General features: G+C 47.3%; 1 protein-coding gene across 4 annotated transcripts in view; it reads left to right on the forward strand.

Moving 5' to 3' along the window:
• Nxn (nucleoredoxin) overlaps positions 1–21665 on the forward strand; it is a 160858-nt gene that overhangs the window by 77222 nt on the left and 61971 nt on the right. The window contains exon 1 of one of the 4 annotated variants that reach the window (XM_052756006.1): positions 1404–1481. The exons of the other annotated variants lie outside the window; for them this stretch is intronic. Coding sequence (XP_052611966.1) covers positions 1419–1481 — 63 coding nt within the window. The 5' untranslated portion in view covers positions 1404–1418. Of the gene's footprint in view, positions 1–1403; positions 1482–21665 lie in introns of those variants that run through there. 4 annotated transcript variants of the gene reach the window in all.

Genomic DNA, 21665 nt, shown 5'->3' on the forward strand with positions numbered 1-21665 from the left:
CGAAGCTTATCACTGCTCTGGTTGCTCCTGTTGGATACTGTGCTTTCTGGAAGATGCAATGTTCTGCCTGCATTTCTGCTGTCGACCTGCCCGGGTTTCCAGCAGAGTGGGCCTCCAGTTTCGCCGGAGGTTCCTTTTCTTTGGAAGCAATTCAAATAAAATCATCATTCCGCTTCTCCCCTTTCATTTGACATTTGACTAAAACAATGCATTGGCAGCTAGACAGGGGCTCTTAAGAGCGTCGGTATTTCTTCTCCCAATCTTTGCCTTTCAAGAAGTGCTTTTTAAAAATGTGGTTTAAAATGGAGCATAGAAATAAAAACACAGAGCTGATTGCTTGGAGACAAAACCCCACGGGAACAAGGATAAAAAAGTTGTGGGGTGCGTCTGGGAGATGGTCAGAGGGAGCCTGGAAGTCTGCTCTGACCTGTGAGTGGTCACTCACTTGGGTTTCACTTGCTGGTCCTGGAATCTGTCCCCCTTGCGTGGCTTATTATTGCCATTTCCAATTTTCAGCCCTGGAGGTGCCCTTGGTATCTAGCTGGAGGGCAATTTTATGTTTTTTTCAGGAGGGGCTTACATTTAACCATATCCTGAGAGCTCTCTAATTTTATTTTATATTACTATTGTAATAAGATCCAGATAGGTGGCAGATGCTTAGGAAATTTTTCTTAAATGATTAAGTAAAATTAGGAGTCGGGGAGATGGTTAAAGTGCTTGCTACCCAACACGAGTACCTGAGTTTGATTCCCGGTACCTGTGGAAAAACCACGTGTGGTGGTAATGTGCCTGTCCCCCCAGTACAGGGAAATGGAGACAGAAGGCTCCCTGAGGCTTGCTGGCAAGCTGGTCTAGCCAAATCTGTTGAACCCCATGTTCAAGGAGAGACTCTGTCTCAAAAACAAGACGGAGTGAGCCATCAAGATGGCTCAGTGGAAGGCCAGGCATCATGGCACATACATGCTTTTAATCCCAGTGCCCCGGAGGCTGAAGCAGATCTCTGTGAGTTCAAAGCCGGCCAGGACTATGTAATGACCCTGTCTCAAAAAAAAGTCTCAGAATCACTTGCCACTTCCTGGTAACTTGAGTTTGACCCCCAGGTCCCACAAGGTGGAAAGAGAAAATTGATTCCCATGTGTACATGCCTCATCTCTCCTCTATTGATCTCCATCTTACTTTTGAATCAGTCTCTCTATGAAACTGGAGCTAACCATTTTTAGAGACACTGGCTAGCCAGGGTCCCCCAGGATCACCCTGTCTCTACTACTCAGCACTAGGATTTCAGCTGAGCACCGCCATACCCAGACTTTACATGGGTTCTCGGGATCTGAGCCCAAGTCTTCCTGCTTGCACCCACGTGAGCCATCATCATCAGTAACAGTAATATCTGCTCTTCTACTGGAAGGACTAAGGAAACGATGCCAGGCCAGAAGAGTTCCGTGACAGCATCTGTCATCTGCTCAAGTCACAGTGTGGACATTGTGAGTATTAGAGTGCGTAGTCCATTATATTTTCTCCTTTGTTTTCATGTTGAGCCATGGTGTCTCTGGGATCTTGACCAAATCTTTCTTACCCAGGTGAACTGGCTTGTGTTGTACAGTCTCTGGAGGCAGGACAAGGGCCAAAAGCCTTATCCATAGTCACTTCTGTTTTGAATCAGCAAAGCTAATGGCCCAGGCCTTGAGGCAAAGAGGACACTGAAAGCCAGAAAGATGATAAACATATAGACTTCCAAAATTTGAGCAGGAAATCTTGCCCTTTTAGAGGTCTGAAGATGTTTGTTTGTTTGTTTGTTTATTTATGTCTTATTTGTTATTTTTAATGGATAAGGTCTTGTATAGTCCAGACTGCTAACTTCAAACACCCTGTTTAACTGAGGATGACCTTGAACTTCTGATCCTCCTACCTCCACCTCCATGAGTACAGTATGCTCCACCATATCTGGTTTTATGTGCTGTTGGGAGATTAAAGCCGAGACTTCACGCACGCTACGCAAGCAGTTTACGAATAGGAGCTACGCTACGTCACAGCCTTCAGATACCCTCTTGATGACTGGCTTTGCTGGGTCTCGGCAGTGGTCTGATTAGTAGCTGTTTGCTCTTCCAGCTTTTATAGACCCAGGGGAAGGATTTTTGGTGATTCTGTCTTCTGTTCAACCACTTCTCCCCGAGAAGAAATCAGTGTGTACAGTCTTCACAGTCTTGGAGTCAACCAGTGTCACGTCAGAGATGGGTAGGGTTTACTGGAGGGCCTGGTAGTTTTAATCTGTGATCCCAGAACCTGAGACGCTGAGGCAGGAGGATTGATGCCAGTCTATGCCCAGCCTGGCAACATAGTGAGTTCTAAGAGTGAGACAGTGTCTAGGAAAACAAGCAAAAAACCCAAAAGGATATTTGGAGAGAAAATCTCATCCTTACAGACATTTTCCTTATCAATCTTTAACAATAAAACCACAGACATAGTATTTTACATTGTATTAAGTATTGTAAATGATCTAGAGAGGATTAGAGTATTTTGGGATCTGTGAAAGCACAATGCCATTTTATTATTATTATTTTATTATTTTTTTTTGAGACAGGGTTTCTCTGTGTATTTTTGGGGCCTGTACTGGATCTCACTCTGTAGACCAGGCTGGCCTTGAACTCACAGAGATCTGCCTGGCTCTGCCTCCCGAGTGCTGGGATTAAAGGCGTGCGCCACCACCGCCCAGCCTCACAATGCCATTTTATATGAAGCACTTGAGTGTCTACTGATTTGGGTATTTCCTGCATTTTAGAACTGATCCCCTGTGGATACAGAGAGAGATGACTGTATTTGTGTCCAAAAAAGTCATCTAGATTGTCCTGGTGACCATAAATGGGGTAACTCCAACATAAAATGTCCATATGTTTCAGAATGCCAAACACTAGCTCGAATGATAGACGAAGGGTTGGGAAAGGCATTTCCAACATACACGACAGATTAGGGCCGCTTGGTTTCTGGTTGGTCTTCTCCTTGCAGCACTGGAGGCTTTAAAAGTCAACTTGAGTAAAGAATTTGAACAGACGAAGAAGTAGAAACCTATTTATAAAATATACCTGGTTCCACTTAGAATGAAAGGAGTGTAGCTAATGAAATACAATATGTGACTATTGGGTTGGCAAAAGGAGCATTTGATGACATCCAGGGTTGGCAAGAGTCTGTAGAGGCAGGCGCGCACGGGCGGCGTGTAAACTGACGGGGTTTCTTTGGCAACACCACCTAGAAAATAAAAATATATGTAATCTGAACTACTAGTCCAATTTCTAGGGATTTATCCAACACATCTTATAAATATAAACAAACGTGTCTACAGCAATGTGCATAGATGTGGAATGTTCAAAAGTGTTTATTGAAGCAAGGTTCACAGCAGGAAGAAAACGTGAAACAAGCGTGTCTGTGAGTACAGGATTTGGTAGTGAGCCGGGGGTGGGCCACAGCGCTCAGGCACTTGCACCCCATACAAAAAATAAATAAATAAATAAATAAATAAATAAATAAATAAATAAATAATAAATAAATAAATAAATAAAAATAAAAATAAAAATAAAAAAACCCGAAGAGAAGGCAGGGCCTGGCTCTTATTTGTTAAGAAGCTTAGTGTTGGCGGGGCAGTGGTGGCACATGCCTTTAATCCCAGTACTTGGGAGGCAGAGGCAGGTGGATCTCTCTGAGTTCGAGGCCAGCCTGGTCTACAGAGCGAGTTCCAGGACAGCCAGGGCTACACCGAGAAACCCTGTCTCAAAAAACAAAAACACACAAAACAAAAGCTTAGGGTACTGCTGGGGAGACAGAAACATAATGTTCACAAAAAATGCCTTGAACAGTCACGAAGCTGCATAGCGAGTACAGAGCAATGAATTGAACACACATGTACTGTGGGAACTCAGTCCTCTGAGAGTATGCAGACTGGAGTATATATACTGGCAAAATACACTTCTGAAAACGTTTTTAAAGCTAAAAAAGGTAAGAGTGAGAAGGGCTCTTCCTTTAGATCCAGAGGCCTCAGAACGTGGACACTGGCCTCTCCACGATTTCTCTTGTCGAATGAGTTCTTCTGCTGCTTGTGCTCAGCTAGGCTGTGTGGGAAAGACAGAAAGCCCCGCCCACATCGCCAATTAGAGGACAGATCAGAGGGGCCCGGATGTGCACGCGCACGCACCCCCCATTTCCACTTGGAAAAGCCATTCTTAATCTACAAGTGGCTAAAGATGAAGTGACCAAGGACAGATACGATTGAGCTGACCAGCACAGGCAATAGGATTGCCAGAAGAATCTGGAAACAATACTGACCACATTTGTTGGCATCCGTTCATCGAAGCAATAATGCTGTATGTAGAAAGTATTTTTTGAAAACAATCATCAATTCTGAGTATTTGTAGCAACTGAATGCTTAACTTGGAACCAATGATAAATTCTTTAAAAAAAAAAATGACGGCCTCACAGTCTGGGGGCTTTAAAGACATCCTCACAGCATTTGGAAGACTTTTTATCTTTGATCTGTGCCACTCAGGAAGATTAGAATTGGAGTCATGGGTTGTTTGATTTAAAAGATGTGACATGTGGTTACAACCTAGAACTGACCTTCTTAGAAGAAAAGCTGGTTTTTGTACCGTCTTCTCTAGGAGCGCTTCACAGTGAGTAGGTAAAATGACACTTAAGATGATTTTTCTCTTGTCAAGTAACCTGCCTGTATGGTGGGAATATTTCACAGACATTCCTGTACTTATCTGTGTATAGATGTAGCCATTGAAGGGGGCATCACTTGCGAACATCTCCTAAGACATGTCATTTGCTGTGAGCTGCTTTGTGTTAACCCTCTTCGGATGCGGTACCCACGGGAGTTCAGGACTCATGTCTGGCGGAACACGAGCTATCAAACCTTCCTGTTTCATGCCCGCAAAACCACAGCAGGAGCGGAGCAGTGCTGTTTTGTGTGCAGTCAGTGTCACAGCAGGGTCCCCATGCCTTTATTGTTTCTCTCTTCCGTGCAGGGCTGTCAAAATGTTATTTAGAGGCTGCATTCAAAGGCACACAATAACTCCATCCCTTTGGTATCACTGAAAAGGGTATACAATGTCTTCTACTCTTTGATGCTGAATAGTGGCGCATTCTAGAATTCCACTAGGGTTGGGAGATACTTGAAGTATTTGGGAGTATATTTTGTTGCTGTTAGTTTCTGGGTTTTGTTTTGTTTAGTTTTAGTCTCACTATGTAGTGCTGGCTGGTCTGGAACTTGCTATATAGACATGGTTGGCCATGAACTCATAGAGATCTACCTGCCTATGTCTCTCTCCCACAGTGCTGGAATTAAAGGCATGTGCCACAGCCTAGGCTTGGAACTTGCTCCATAGAGCTCAGGTTGGCCATGTTTTCATAATCCTCCTGCCTCTGCCTCCAGAGAGCTAGGATTATAGGGAAGGAGCACTTACAGTGTTAGATTTTGCCATGCTTTAATAATATTAAAACAGAAAGGCAAAATCCTCCAGGATATTTTAAAACTGTGTGTGTGTGTGTGTGTGTGTGTGTAGGACAACCTGTGGGAATTGATTCTCTTCTTCCACCATGTGGTGGCGCACACCTTTAATCCCAGCACTCGGGAGGCAGAGATAGGTGGATCTCTGAGCTTGAGGCCAGCCTGGGCTACAGCATGAGTGCCAGGACATCCAGGGCTACACAGAGAAACCCCGTCTCAAAAACACCAAAAGCAGGGGTGGGGGGTGGAGGTCGGGGGTGGGCAGGGGAGGAAGGCAGGGAGAGAAGGAGGTGGGGAGGAAGAGAGGGAGAGAGATTTTTAAAAACTGTAAGCCAGGGTAGAACTTTTAATGAATACACTTCCAGCAATTCCTCTGTCCAGAAGAGAACATATTTTGAAATAGTTTAAGTTACAGAAAAAAGAAATAAATTGTCCAAGTCTTAGATTTAGGACCAGTAAGATGGCTCAGCAGTTAAAGGTGCCTACCACCAAGCCTGATGACCCGATCAATCCCCAAGACCTTAGTTAGTCAAAAAAGATGTGTTCTCTAGCTATAGTTAAATTTTTCCTTTGTGGTATTGGGGGACCGCTGTGCATGCTGGGCAAACAGTCTACCGCTAAGCACACTCCAGCCCTACAATTAATTCTTGGAGACAAAAAGCTTTCTCTTTTTCCTTCAAGTTACTCCTGATAAAATGATCAGCAGTCACTTAGGCACTTAATTGCTACTCCAAGCTCACACTGTTGTCTCTCTTCCATAAAAGATGGGCAGGGGATAGTAGGTCTTTTGTTCAGCTAGTAAGAAATATTTAGACATTTAATTCTCTTCTCAGCCCTAAAATATTGCAGGCAGAAACAATCATCTCAATTAATAGGTAATTTTCTGGGTGTCTTAGGATGCAGAGGCAGCAGGAACAGGATGTGTAGGGGTGGGAGCAGATGTCTTTCTCCATCTTAATTAACTCCTTTCAGATGAGTTCTTTGTACAGCTATGCCCCCTGGACTAGCTCCCCCCAGAATTTGCTGACCATGACCAGCGGTATGCTTTTCAATCAAGATACTCTTGTTCTTTAAAAAAAAAATTAATGTATTTTAAAATTTGTGTGTGTGTGTGTGTGTATGCATGTGTGCACGCTCACCTGTTTGTCTGTATGTGCACCATATGCATACAGTACCCTGCGAGGCCAGAAGAGGGCACTAGATCCCCAGAGACTGGAGTTAGAGGTGGTGCTGGGAACTGAAACTGAGTGTTCACAAGCAGCAAGTGCTCTTAACTGCTGAGCCATCTCTCCTGCTCCTCCCTCCCCTCCCCCCTCCTTACTTCATTCATCAGTTTGTTTACTGGCTTTCTGAGATAGAGTCTTGCTATATAGCTCTGGCTGGCATGGATATTATTATGTAGACCAGGCTGATGTAGAATTTGTGATGGTCCTCCTGCTTCTGCCCACAAAATGCCACCACACTCAGCCCCCAGGGCACTTGTAACTATCCAAAAAAAAAACCACTTGGAGAGTCTGGGGAGATAGCTGAGTGGTTAAGAGCTGGCCATTCTCCCCAAGGACCCTGGTTCAATTCCCAGCACCTACATCGTGCAGATCACAGGAGCTCTGACACTTTCTTCTGGTTTCCACAGACCCCTGCACTGACATGCACATATGTAAGTGTAATTAAAAGATAACAGTTTGATTATCACTCAGACACCATAGTGGGGTTTTTCTTAGAAAGTAGGTTTCTGGCTCCTAATATGGTACCAATACTAGGGATTTGTTTGTTTGACAGGTTTTGATTTAGTTATCCAGGCTAGCCTTGAACTTGAAATCCCCCTGCCTTGGGTATTCAGGCCTGTCTTTCCAAGTCTGGCTTGCTAGGGAACTGTTGACATTGGTTCTGTTTTTATGCTTTAGGAAAGGAAGGGCAGGTGTTTGGGAAGTGTTTGTAGAGCTCTGCAGGGGGCGGGGGGAGCACTACTGACCTTTAAGGATGCCCTCACTTAAGGCAGCCATAATAGCGGTCATCAGCCATGCATAGCCCACAGAGCACTTTCGTGGCCATTACTGTGTATGTCCCTGCAGCATCTCTGAGGGGGACGCTGTCTTGACAGTTTCTTACTTTCCTTTAACTTTGCATTTGAAGAAGCTACTCAGAGCTGTTGAGTAGCAAATGGGTAGGCTGGATATGTATGTATGTATGTATGTATGTATGTATGTATATATGTGTATATATACATATATACACATGTATATATACATATATTTTTGCTGGGTCTGATGCCATGCTTCTATAATCCCAGTACTCAGAAGGTGGAAGCAGGAGGATTGTGAGTTTGAGGCTTGTCTGAGCTACCTAGGGAGACTCTGTCTCAAAAACAAAAATGAACCCCCTTTTATTTTTGCTCCTCTGTGCTGGCGATGGAATCCAGGACTCTGCACACGGTACTACAGAAGCACACTGCTACTGAGCCACACTCCAGGCCTGTTCCTTATCACTTTAGTGTAATTCCTGTGACATGAGTAACATAGCCTTCCAGGAATTAGCTAGTCCACACTGTGCGCGTCGCTACCCCTTAACAAAATGCCACCGCATGGACGAGTCCACTACTGTGTGCTGTACCAGAGTGGGGGAGAGGCCGAAATGGCCACCATAAAACACGTCCTTTGTACCCACAGCTGGGGTAGAAAGACTGGGGAACGTGCTGCTCCATGACTGGTCCTTTAGTCCCTTCTTCACCCGCGTGGTCCTCCCCTTCACCCGCGTGGTCCTCCCCTTAGTCGTGGTGGCTGTGGGAGAGGATGCTTTCAGCCCAGGTGTTAGTCGGGCGGAGGCTGTGATGCAGGTGGAAACTGGCAGGTGCTCTCAGGGCTGCCCCGCAGTGCATGGTGTTCTCCAGGCCCGGCTGCAGTTTCCAGGGCCCCTGTCAGATCAGCAGATGTTGTTAGGCATGCACAGACAGAGGTTGAGCTAATTCTGTCTAATTATTAAAATTCTTGGCAGGAATTCTATGTGAATCACTTCCAAAAAAATTTACATTAAAGTTAATGTTACAAGTCTGCTTGAGCCCACAAAACTGAGAAAGCTTGGAGTTCTGAGTCCTAACTCCTCATGTCCAGGGAGAACGGACATGCAGTCTTAACTTTTCATGTCCAGGGAGAACGGACATGCAGTCCTAACTCCTCATGTCCAGGGACAACAGACTCTTCCACAAACAAGAGATATGAAAGTTACCAAGTACTCATGGGGGGGGGGGTTCTGAGAGCTCAACCCAGGAGGGAGCTATTCTAGTCTTTGAGTTAAGGCAGATGTCTGACCTCATGACTGTGGTAACAGTCTGGGTTCAAATCCTGCCAAACCACTCACAGGCTGACTTTAGTCAGGTCCATCCTCCTCCTCCTCAGCATCATTTTGTGGTATTTGGGGCCTTGTGCATACCCCCAAGAAGCCCATTAATTTCTTAGCCTCTTTGAACCTTAGTGTTCCATCTAGAAAGTGGAGCTCATAGAGTTCCAGGAGTTGGCCTGTGTGTTAAACGAGCTATTGTTCAAAAACCAGGGACTGGAGAGATGGCTCACTGGTTAAGCGCACTTGCTGCTCTTGCAGAGGACCCAGGTTCAGTATTTAACGCCCACAACCATTCATAACCCCAGTTCCAAGGGATTCAACAGGCACACATGTTGTGCACATACATGCGTGCAGACAAAGCATTCAAATACGGAAAATAAAATAAACCTTAAAAAAACAAACTGAGAGTAGAAGAGTAGGAACCTAATAACTATGATGCTTTTATTACCTGGAGCTCAGCGATTAAGCTGGCCAACGAGTTTCAGGAATCCCCCTGTCTCTGCCTCTTTACCCCTGGGACTCTAGTGTGTACCACCACACTCAGCATCTTCTGTGGGGTCCGTGAGTTGACTTCAGGTCCTTGTGCTTGGGAGGCAAGAATTTTTCTGACTGAGCTGTCTTTGCAGCCCCAATATTATTATTTTTTCCTAAGGGGCCATAGGTGTAGCTCAGTGACAGAACACTTACCAAGTAGATGTGAGGGCCTGGGTTCCATCTCTGACACACAAGAAACATTTTCTGTTACCTTCCTGGTTCCAGAGTTACTGAGCTAATGTGGAGTATTACATTGGCCGTGGAACAGAGCTATTTCTTCTTCATGTCTGTGGGAGCTATGGGTAGTTTCAAGTCAGTGAGGAGTGGTTTGACAGGAGACGTGCTTTCTCTGGTTTCCGGTTCAACCTTGACTCACAACCTGGAACTGAAAACCTAGGGATATTTTGGGAGATGGTGGAGGAAGCCCGGAGCCCTGCCTGGAGCTTCCAGACAGCTGGCGATGCCCTGGGACACCAAGTCCAGGGCGAAAGTTCATGCTAAATGTTTCCAGGACACTGAGTTGCTTCAGATTGAACCTAACAGTTTCAGTGTGTCCACAACCTCCAGGCATTGTATTGGCTTCCCCTTGAGTGTGTGCTGCTGAAGTGGGGGACTGCTCTCTGTGTCTTAGCATCAGGGAAGAGGAGCCCAGGGAAGCTGGGGTGCTGGCATTAGAGTCTGGGCAGAACTGGTTGTTGAATCTGGGTCTGGTGTCCCCGTGAGAGGTGTAAGTCAAGACAGGGTCCTTCCCTGGACTACACTGGCACATTTAATTTAGATGTCATTCCCGCTGGCTTTCCTGCATTTATGGATGGTGAGGTTGGGGCTTGAGAGCGGAAGGAAGGGTCCATCTCTTCCCGAAGACCACACTGTCCCCTTGCCTCTCAGATGTGTCCAGTCCAGCAACTGGAGTCCTTGAGAACATCACTGCAGCATGAGCCTGAGCGTTTAAACATCCCAGGCCTCTCTGTCCTTTAAGAGAAAAAGCATGCATTTGTTGGCCACCTTCTTTACAGACACCAGTTTTGAGTGATTTATTTTTGGCCTTGTTAATAGTGCTAATGTTGAGGCCCTTCCCAGTGACAAGAATCTGAAAAATGAAGGCCATTTGTTTTTCTTCTCCTTGAACTAGCAGATTCATTCTGCTTGTAAATAAACTCACCACCTTCCCTTTCCCGCCGAGGGGGGCTCTCAAGCACTACCCATGGCCTGCCAGCAGCTGGGGACAGAGAGAGCTCTCCGAACATTTTTTGCCTTGCCTACATCAGTCTGTTCCTACAAGAGACCGTAATGTGTGGTGAGAAAGAACATAGACCCAGGAGCTCTGCTCCATGGCCATGAGCGAATCATTGTTTCCAAACCTCAGTTTCCCTATTTATTGACTGCCTTATGTATTTAAAATCTCTCTCTCTCTCTCTCTCTCTCTCTCTCTCTCTCTCTCTCTCTCTCTCTCTCTCTCTCTCTCTCTCTCTCTCTCTCTGTGTGTGTGTGTTCGTATGTGTTCATGGATACCACTGTTTATGTGGAGGTCAATTCTTTCCTTCTACCTTTATGTAGGATCCAGGGATTGAACTCAGGTTGCCAGGCTCCGACAGCAAGCGCCCATACGAGCCCAGCCATCTCGCCAGCCTTTCTATTTTCTTTCCAGCTCTAACTAACAGCCGCTGCTCTCTCGTATACTATTGTTTATTGACTCTCACCCCGAGAGCAGGAGCCCAAGTGTCCCCAACGCTTCTCCATGTGTTAACACCATGAGCTAACCAATGGGCAGATGAGGTATTCCATGAGGGAAGGAGGTGATGGGGATGCTGTGACTGAGGCGCAGAGCCAGGAGCATGCGCAGAGAGAGCCAGGAGCATGCGCAGAGTAGGCATCCCAGCCCTGCCCTTTTTTTGGAAGGGAGAGTGGAGAAGAAAAGGTGTTTTTCAAAGGAGGCGACTTCCTAACAAGTTTCTGTTGACTTGAGAGGCAAAGATGGGACCAGTGTGTCCCAGACAGTGGGGGACTGGGAGGAGTATGTTTTCCTAAAAGGCCATAATGTGCAGAACCAGGTCAGCGTCTCTCAAGTTGCCCCTTGGGGATATTTGTCTAGACTCCGGGAGGAAGGGTGATAAAAGACAGGAGTGCTGTAAATGCCCTACAATGTCCAGAGAGCCCCTGCCACCAAGAACTGAGAAGCCCCGAGGCCTGTGTGAGGCCAACAGCCCACTCAGAGGCTTCGAGAGAGCCTGATAGACTGGGAGGCACAGAGATGAGTGTCAGGGAGGGAAGAAATTCCTGTCAGTAGGTGGGTAGTTATCTGAAAATTGCATATTGCCCATCAAGCAGAGCACTCAGAACTTTCTAGATGCAGAGTGTCAAGTTGTCCTTAAGTAATAGTGAGCGAGGAATCCATCTTTGCTGGTCACCAGGGACCCCGCATTAGGAAGCTAATAGGTTGCGCTGTCTGTAATTTCTCTATTCCCTTTCCGTGGCAGCGGAAGCATGCGGACATCAGCGAGGCTGCCCGGCTCTTCCTTCCCTCAGTAACTGATTGCTTTTCTCTGACTGACTGATAAGCTAAAAAATGCTGCTGACCCTGCAAGGTGCTTTTACGAAAAACTGAGCCCCCCCCCCATCCCCAATCACATGATTTATTTTGCTAGTTGTTTGTCCTTTGTTAAAAAGCCAGCCCTGGGGCGGGGACTGGAGAGATGGCTCAGTGGTTAAGAGCACTGACTGCTCTTGCAGGGGACCCGGGTTCAAATACAGACATACATGCAGTTAAATTATCAATGCAGACATACATGCAGTTAAAATATCAATGCACATAAGTAAATAAATTTTTAAAATTATTCTGTTTAAAAAAAAATAAAGCCAGACCTGCATGTTATTGTTTGCCTGCCTTTCCCCACTGCAGTGACAGAATTTGGACTCAGAGTCTCAAATGTGCTAAACACGCTAAAGGAGTGCTCCACATGCTAAACACGCTGAAGGAGTGCTCCACGTGCTAAACATGCTGAAGGAGTGCTCCACGTGCTAAACACGCTGAAGGAGTGCTCCACGTGCTAAACACACTGAAGGAGTGCTCCACATGCTAAACACGCTAAAGGAGTGCTCTCCCACCGAGGCACATGTCACTCAGTGTGACTTCCCCTCCCAACTGCCTTTCCCACCAGAGCCCTCACTTCTGCCTCTCCCTCTCAAAGACTGAGCGTTCTCGCTCTCAGGTGAGCCTGGTTGGGCTTGCCCAGGGCCTGCCAGGAACTGACGACGGTTCTCATTCTCCCATGGCAATTCGTTGTCCTTGGCACAGCAGCCCTGGGTTGCCAGTGGCTTTCCTGCAAGCTCACGTGTATGGACAGTGGCACTGTTGTTGTGCGGGCCACAGTTTTTATTACTGATTAATATTTATCTCCTGTGGGGACTTCTCCATGAGAGATGTAAGTTAACCAGTCAATCCTAGAAAAGGAGAGAATGTTCTGTGATAACTGGCATTTGGAGGTAAGAAGACTGTGAACAGTCAGGACAGGTGGGTCCATCATTGTCTCAGAAGTCTGGGAAAGTCCCAGTGCCTGTTGGTCGAAGGTACAGAGTTTGAAACTGGATGATACATTGGATCGCTGGGAAGAGTGTGCTCCAAAGACAGTGCCAGTTTCATAGAACTGACCTGGATTAGTGTGAGCGAGATGTGAAGTCGAGGACTGAATAGTTCCGTAACTTCAGATTTCAGTTTAAAGCGATGTTGGAACACTAGTTTTAAGCCTGTTCTGTGTGCCAGACTCCATGTTAAAAGGTAAATGTACACAAACCAGCTTAACCTTCCCAACAGCCCTGGGAGGTAGGTATAGGAGTAGCCTGTATAGGCTTGTTACTCCAAAAGTTCCATATTGGAAGGTATTGACAGTGTTGTGAAAAATGAGTGATCTTGGGGAAGATGAGTTCTCTCTGAGCTGTGTGTTAGTTTTTCGTTGCTTTAGCAAAATACCTGACAGAATCAGCCTGAGCGCTCATTGGTGCTGCGGCTCCATTCTGTGGTCAGCCGGCACAGTTTCTGGTCCCGGAGTGAGGCGGAGTGTCCTGGAGAAAGGGTGTGACAGAGGGAAAGTACTCGGGCAGCTACAGCAGAATAGGTGTGTCTTTGTGGGTGGGCTGTGGTTTGGGTGGGTGGTTATTATTGTTATCCTCTTCCTTTCAGTCGACAATATGGGGGTGGGTGGGTACTGGCCCACATTCAGGGCCGGTCTTCCTCCCTGGAAATGCTTCCACACCCACACACATCTCTACAGGCCCTCTCTTCTCCAGAACCTGTAGGTAACTGAACACAAGGCAGCTCTCTCCTTGTGTTCCTCAGTTCCATTCTATCTGGAATGTCCCCCAAGAGCCCAAGTGTCAAAGGCTGAACCCCAGCTGGGTACCACGCGAATGTAGGGAAATCTTTAAAAGGTAGGACCTAGTAGGGGGCCTGGGCTGGGGTGGAGCGCCCTTCAAGGAGATCTTTGTACTCTGACCCTTCCTTTTTTTCTCTGGCTTCTCAGGCACCACAAGGTGAACTTCCTCCTCTATCCACTCCCACGAATGAAGTATTGCCTCCCACAGGCCCAAAACACAAGGCCGTCTGACCATTGTGTAATATCTCTAAGCCTGTGAGCCAAAGTAAACTTTCTTTTCTCTAAGTTGCTTGTCGGAGGTGTTTGGTTATAGCAACGGAGAGCTAACACAAATAACGTGTTCTCACTGTGGCCATATACAGAGGAGTGTCCGCTGTCACAGTCACCTGTGCTTGTGGCATCACTTTTAGTTATCACAAAATGTCACAACTAGTGTCTGGGTAGAGGTCAGAGACGCTGCTAAGAGTTCTGTAATGCACAGGACAGCCCACCACAGCACAACGTCCCCAGTGCCAACACGGTGAGACCTTGCAGAGCAGGTACTTGACCGGGAGGGTTGGGTGCACGGTGGGGGTGGAAATGAACAGTGCGAGGCTCCAGGGCTGATATGGCCACTTCAGGTCCCTGGTCTCTGGACTGCAGAAGAGAGCCAGGGGACAGACTAGGGAATCGTCCAGGAGAAAGTGACTGATTTGTGGGCAACATTCCAGCTGTAATCCATCACACATTCCCTTAAACTCAAGCCTGAGGTCCCAGTTCATTTTAAACACCCCAAATGATAATTAATGAGTTGTGCATGGTGGTGTTTCTCAGGTTACTCTCAAATGAAATGTACTCTCTGGTCCATCGGTAGCCAGAGGCCCAAGCCGTAAGATCAGGTCCCCCATGTTTAAGCACCCTAGTTAGTTTCTCACAGCCTGGGCTCTCTTTTCCAGAAAGGAAGACCTTTGCCCTTCTCGTCTCTATGTGACTAGCTCCCTCATGGATTGACATCTGGAGTGTATGACCATTAGCTTTATGTTGTTTTGAGGCAGGGTCTCTCTATGTAGCCCTGACTGGCCTGCAACTTGCTAGGTAGAGCAGGCTGGCCTGGAACATACAGGGATCCACTTGCCTCTGCCTCCCCACCGCTGGGATTTAAGGTGTGAGCCACCACGCCAGGCTTGACTATTAACTTTCATGGTGCCAGCCTTGTTGGGGTAGATCTGGTGCGTAAAACTATCCAAGAAGAGGTAGCTTTTCTGTGTGGGGAGTGGGCCACTAAGCTATCAGATGAGTGCTGTCAGAGAGGCTGGAGAAGGGGGCACTCCCCGCCCCCACCCCCAAACCTTCTGCATCAGCACTTCTTAGGGCGTGCTGTGGAGGCGGAGGCCTTAGTCAGCGGTGGACCTCTCATTGCTCTGTGAATTTTGTCAAATGGGAGCAAGGATTCCATTCCCCTGATGGGCATGGGAAGAGAGTCCAGAAAGCAAACTCCCTCCCTCATAGAATGTAAATATGAATAAAAAGAAATAGCCCTTTTCATAAATTACCTCCTCCACCCTCATCTGTCTCAAGTCATAAAACCCCAAATGTAACCAGAAAAACATTCTTTTGAGAGAGAGAGAGAAAAAAAAACCCTTTCTTTATAGGTTCCTCTTTAGACCGGAGAGGGAAAAGCTTTATGGAACAGAAAAGGTTCCAACCGAGGCATGTAAAACAAGTTTTATGAAAACTTTAATTATCTCCCACCTGCTGGCGCTTTGTGAAGTTCACAGAGAGAGAGGGGATAATTGAGAACAGCTTCCGATGTGCACGAGACTCGCTGAGTTCTTTGCTCTTCTTAAGAGGGATTTGTTCTTAATCAAGTTTATTTCATAATAATCGGGTCTAGACACTGAGTTCGCGGTGGCATGTTTGACACTGCTTATTGAAGCCGCTCTGCATACAAGGTGTTGACTTCTGTTGTTTGGAAGTCCCTGTCTTCCGGAGTTTAGGGCATGTAGTGAGAAGGCTCATGCACTAGCCATGTTCCCGCATGCCCTTTGTGTGTGGGGCTTGGGGTGGGGAGTGTGTATTTTATGTGCTATGTGGTGGAGCAGAGACGGAACATTCTGGTGCTCTGCTTCTCGCTGGCCTTAAACGAGATCCCGGGCACCACCCTCATTTTGCATTCTGTAGCCTCTACAGATGGAGCTGGCTGCCCCTTTCATCCCTGTCTTCCTGAAGTCTTTGCTTCGCCTTGAATTGCATCATCACTACAGGCATCGTGGCTCAGAGCCTCTCTGCAGCAACAGTGGCATCATCACTAATGCAGCATTTGCCACGTGTGGGGACCAGTCTCTGTATTTTCAGTTAGTTCTCCAGAGATGCCTAGGGTCACCTCGCAGGTGGGTTGAGCTGAGACTTGAACCTGATTCTCAACCAGAATCCATCCATCACTTGAAGCTGTATTGCTTTCCTGTTTGTGATCCAAGAAGTAGAAAAACCCCTAGCCTTCTAGTTTTCCCTTTCTTTAGTTTTAGTTTTTTAAAGATTCTAATTTATTTTTATGTGCATTGGTGTTTTTGCCTGCACATATGTCTGGGTAAGGGTGCTAGATCCCCTGGAACTGGAATTACACACCAGTGTAAGCCGCCCTGTAGGTGCTGAGAATTGAACCCAGGACCTCTGGAAGAGCAGCCGGCATTCCTAACCGCTGAGCCATCTCTGCAGCCCTGGTTTTAATTGTTTTGAGTCTGGGATTTCAAATGGGTGTCAGTGATGTTTATGTCAGTTTATGGGAAGTCCGCTGGCTTCTTGGCTGTATTTTTCAGTATGAATGATCGTAGAGCACTCCATGGCTTTCTTGACTTTTCTTAAGTTAAAAAAAGAAATTTGTTTAAATTGTGCTGAACTTCCCCCTACCCAATCCTGTTATGAGATGAGTTGACCCTCCTCCTTGCAGTTTAAGTTCCGTGAGCCCAAACCCTGTCTCTTCACACTGTGTCATCCTTTACATGTCCAGTGAGCCCAAGCTGAATCACTGAGACCATTCCGAAGTATAAATGCTGTGGACCACATGCTTTCTCCCCTGGGGATGAGCCCCCCCAGTTACCTCAGTGACCTGAGTCAGGGTTACTGACTGTGTCTGATTTGTGAATGAGGGAGTGGATGCTTGGAAACAAAGGTTCAAACCCAGGCCCCTGTGGCATCAAAGCCCAGATGCTTTCCCGCTCTACTTCCTTTCTGCTGGATGGGAATCAGGTGAGAAGGACTCCTGCAGTTTTCCCAGAGGGAAAAGGGAGGCTCCTCGGTAGGCTGTTGTAGCAGAGCAGGGAAAGCCTCTTCCCCAGGCAAACGCAGTCAGCGTGGCTCACGCCCATGCAGTGAATGGAAAAACTGGGTCATGTCTCTGCCAGAGCCTGCATTCTTGCTTAATTGGCCAGCACACACTTTCTTTGTATTTGTTTACCTTATGGCTAGTTCTGACAAATAAAAACCGGATTCTTTTCTTGGCCTCTTCACATAGGAGAAGCAAGCTCAGAGGGTTAATTTATTTATTTACTTCGGAATAAAAGTCTCACTCTGTAGACCAGGCTGGCCTCAGACTCACAGAGATCTGCCTGCCTCTGCCTCACAAGCTCTGGGATTAAAGGTGTGTGCCACCACTGTCCAGCCGACAAGCCCAAGACTTTCAGTAAAAGGAATAAAGGACGGACAGCTGTCTAGGATTTAGAAAATCGCCAAATAGATGGTGCGGAAGAAGGTATTGTTGGTGACAGCACACACAGACACAGCCCTGTTACTGTGCAACTTTGTAGCTTCTCCCCCAACCTCGCTCCCTCCCCAACTCTTCACTGCGGTCTTTTCCTGGAGAGGTCTTGCCAGTCAATCAGCCGGGTGGAGCTTCTCCTGGATAAAAGTTCAGTGGCTGCACCCAGATCACGGGGCAAAAATGTTACAATAAATGGAAGGAAATCAAGTTCCTTCTCCTCCTCTCCCTCTTCTCTCTCTCTCTTTGTCTCTCCCCCCCCCCCGCCCCCACTCCTGGGGAGTGGAACCCTGGACTTCATGTGTGCCAGGCAAGTGTTCTACACTGAGCCCCAGCCAGCACTGGATTCCTTCATGTCTTGTTAGGATTATTGGAAAGGGTTTCAGTATGCCCTCTAGAACTGAAACTCGTAACAGCCTGCAATCGCCTTTCAGTCTTTAAGGTCGTTGACCAGGTGGGGGTGTATTTCCTGTCCCCTCTTTCCTTTCTTCTGCTGATGTCTTCTCACCCCTCCTCCCCCATGTCCCTGGCTGTTCCTTAGCCACTGTGTCTGCTGGTAGCTTAGCAACATTGATTCTTGTGTAGCACAGCCTTCCTGGGCACCGCTGGCCTCCCAAGGAAAAACCCTGTGAAAGTGTCAGGTATCCAGCAGGCTGTATCTCCTTGGATTCAATATTCCCCTTGGCTCGGTAAAGGCCAAACCCTTTAGTTCAGCCTGGGTGTTAGGGGACCTTCTGCTTGCTTTATTTATTGACTTTCTAAAGCCAAAGCAATGTTAGCAGAGCCAAGAATAATGTTGGCGAGATTCCGTACAAGACCATAGCCTTGCATAGTTTTCGTGACTGCAGTCTGGCCAGCCTGACACTGGGGACCCTGAGCTGCGTTTGTAGAGAAGCCCGGCTTCTCTGGTCAGATGGGATGGGTCCTTGAAGCAGATGCTTTAAGTTGGGATGGGCCCCGCCTTGTCCCAGCCTCTTTCTGCCTTTCATGTGATCCTGTGCCAGAATTTTGAGCTATATTTGCCGCCCTGGTTTAAAACTGTCCAAGAGCATCAAAGGCTAGCATTGTAGTCCCCCAGGTGGGCAGGGAGCCCTTTCTTCAGAATGGGGCACGAGCAAAGGAAAAGGAACCAGCCATTCACCTCGAGTGATGGCTTATGTCTTAAGACGTGAACAGGCGAAATAGAGGACTGGAGAAGAAAATGGGCTGCAAAGTCCTTAACCCTTTCTAGATCTTTCCTCCCACTCTGACACAAAGGACTGGATGTGTAGCTCAGGGACAGAACACTTGCTTAGCATGTTCAAGGCTCTGAACTCCATCTCCAGTACCACACATGCTTACAAAGCAATAGCAAAAGTGAAGTCACGCTTTTCTTGTTAATTTAGCTTTTATGCAAACCTTGACCAATCATTATGGGACATGTTGTTCTGCACCAACCCCTGGTCCCAGAATTCTCTCCCTTGTCCCTTTTCATCCCACCCAGGAGACGCAGTGCAGCGCTGCTTAGGCATGGCTATCCCTCATCCTTTCTACGTTTCTCGGCCCTTTTTATGTGTCCTCAGCTAAATATCCGAGAAACCCTGCAAACTTTGCCTACCCCTTTTTCTTTTAGATTAGCAGTTAGAGTATATATGCTGAAGAACTGTTTGCATTTTAGAAATGTGTGTGACTAGGACATCCAGAGATGCTGAGACACTTGGGGTCAGACATGACCTGAGTTTAGTTTATTAATTCTTATGGGCATGGGGGTGTCTCTCCTTTTTCTTTCTTTTTTTTTTAAAATTTTATCTGTCTGTCTGCCTGTCTGTCCGTCCGTCCATCCGTCCATCCGTCTGTCCATCCACCCATCCATCCATCTATCTATCTATTTATTTATTTGGTTTTTCAAGATAGGGTTTCTCTGTGTAGCTTTGGAGCCTGTCCTGGAACTTAGCTGAACCCAGGGCCACTGGAAGAACAGCCAGTGCTCATACCCGCTGAGCCGTCTCTCCAGCCCCGTCTCTCCTTTTTCTAGTACTCCTGCTCTAAGACATCACATTTCCCCTTTAGTTAGGTGTGTAGAAAGCCAAACTAAGAACCAGGAAATGGGGCTCTAGAGATGGCTTGGTGATTAATAGAGGACTCAAGCTGGGTTCTCAGTGCCCTGTCACGTGACTCACAACTGTCTGAACTCCAGCTCCAGGGAGCTGCACTCATGTGCACATGTACATATACTGACACAGACATACACACACACACCTGCATATTAACTAAAAACAATAAAGATAAATCTTGAAAAAAGAAGAACCAGAAAATATTTTTACATGTGGATGGGCCTATTTTACATGAATCCCTGGGTTTGGTTTCCCAGCACTGAAGAAAATCGGGGGTGGGGGTGTTGGAGAGACAGCTCGATGGTTAAGTGCACTTGCTGCTGCTATTCCAGAGGACCTGGGTTTGATTCCCAACACCCTATGGTAGCTCACGCTATCCTGTAACACCGGTTGCAGTGGATCCAATGCCCTCTTCTGGTCTCTGTGGACACATCATGTACATATACACATGCATCCATACACATTAAAGAAAAAAAGATTTTAGAACGGGGAAGGGAGAAGGAATCAGAGGAGGAGGGGGAAGGAAAAAGGAAAGAGAAAGAAAAGAAAATGAAGAAGCCAGGCACGGTGGCACATACCTGTAAATCCCAGCATAGAAGAGGCTGAGTAGGGAGATGTTGAGTTCCAGGCCAGCCTGAGCCACATAATCAGAACCTAGCTCATGTGCTACTCCAGAAGGGAATGGGGGGAGGGAGGGAGGGGAGGAGAGGGAGGGAGAGAGGGAGGGAGTGGGTAATGGGAACTAATGGGTAGATTCCATCCCAGCCTGTCCCCTGCTTGACTGACTGGCCAATGTGAGTCCCATCCATATTCTTCAGAAGTGTGTCTCTCCCTGGAACAGTGTCCAGCAGGTGTCTACAACTTGCTTGTATAGCCCTTAGGGTCTGTCACGCTTTGCTGACCATGTCTGCCGTCATCCTGGCACCCCCTAGTCTGTCTTCAGGGCGCATGTTCACAGAGGAGCTCATGCCGCCATGACTTGCCTGTCTCCATTTCAGTGAGCTGACCTTTGTAGGGCAGCTGCCTCTGTGTCTTTGGCAAGTGAGTTCCTCTGGACGCTTGTGTCTGTGGGCATTTCTTGTTGCTCCCAGCCTCCTCCGCTGTGTCCAGCTTTATGGGGAGCGCAGCAGAAAGTCACCCCAGTAGAAGAGCTCTGGGAGAGGCACTGCCTTGGCTTAGATGGCCTGCTCCTCTCTCTCTTTAGCCTGAGGTCACAAAGGTGGGGTAGGAAGCCTAGAGGGCTGGGATGTAATGGAAACTTGAGGTCTGTGCTGGTTAAACTCCAAGAACAAAGGCTACTTATACCACAGCCGGCAAGGAGCAAGCTGCTTCTGCCAGGGTGGTAAGGGCAGGCAAGGGAAGCCTGGGCCAGGCTGTGGTGAACACAGTCAGCCCTCCATCTTTTTTCTCCAAGCTTTCCATCTCAGGCTTCCCTGGCACAGCCCTGCCTGTGCTCCGTGCAGAAGAAGCAGGAGAAGGTACCTGGCAACCTCACGGTTGGGTTTTGTTTTGTTTCTGTTTTGTACTTTTTAATTCTTTTGGTCTTTTCCATTTAAAAGTAGGGAGATAGGGGTTGTGTAGGTTGATAGATCCAGCATAGTTGTCAAGAGGCTGGGCCGGGCAGGAGCGGTTCTCACCCCGCCCTTCCTCAGGAGAGGGGAAGGGTGGAGCCCACACACTCTCCAGTTTTCTCCTAGTGCCGTGTGGCCCTGGGGACCCGTGTCACTTTCCTCCCATTAATATGGATGATGAGCCTCTGAGTGCCCCGTGGTTTCCCTCACATTAGCACAGACCTCTCCTTCACCTCTCACGAGGCCCCAAGCCCGTCACATCTCCTCCATGTCCTGGATGACTGTCAGCCCAGCTCTGAGCTAAAGGTTCCCTGCAAGGGTCTCCAGGTCCTGTCACTTTTGCATTCTCTCTCTGCAGAGTGACCTGTGGCACATACACCTATCCATCACCCAGGGCAGCTTTCATATAGCACATCCTGTTCTCGGTCCTGCATGCTTTAACTGCAGAGAGTTTGGCTTTTAAAGATTTTGTTATATTTTAATCCTGACCCACTGGAGATTAGAAACACACCGTGGTCTTTACCCCCAAACATT

The sequence above is a fragment of the Peromyscus californicus genome, unplaced genomic scaffold (assembly GCF_007827085.1).
Source record: "Peromyscus californicus insignis strain IS unplaced genomic scaffold, ASM782708v3 Scaffold_3__1_contigs__length_106647218, whole genome shotgun sequence".
Classification (NCBI taxonomy): Eukaryota; Metazoa; Chordata; class Mammalia; order Rodentia; family Cricetidae; genus Peromyscus; species Peromyscus californicus.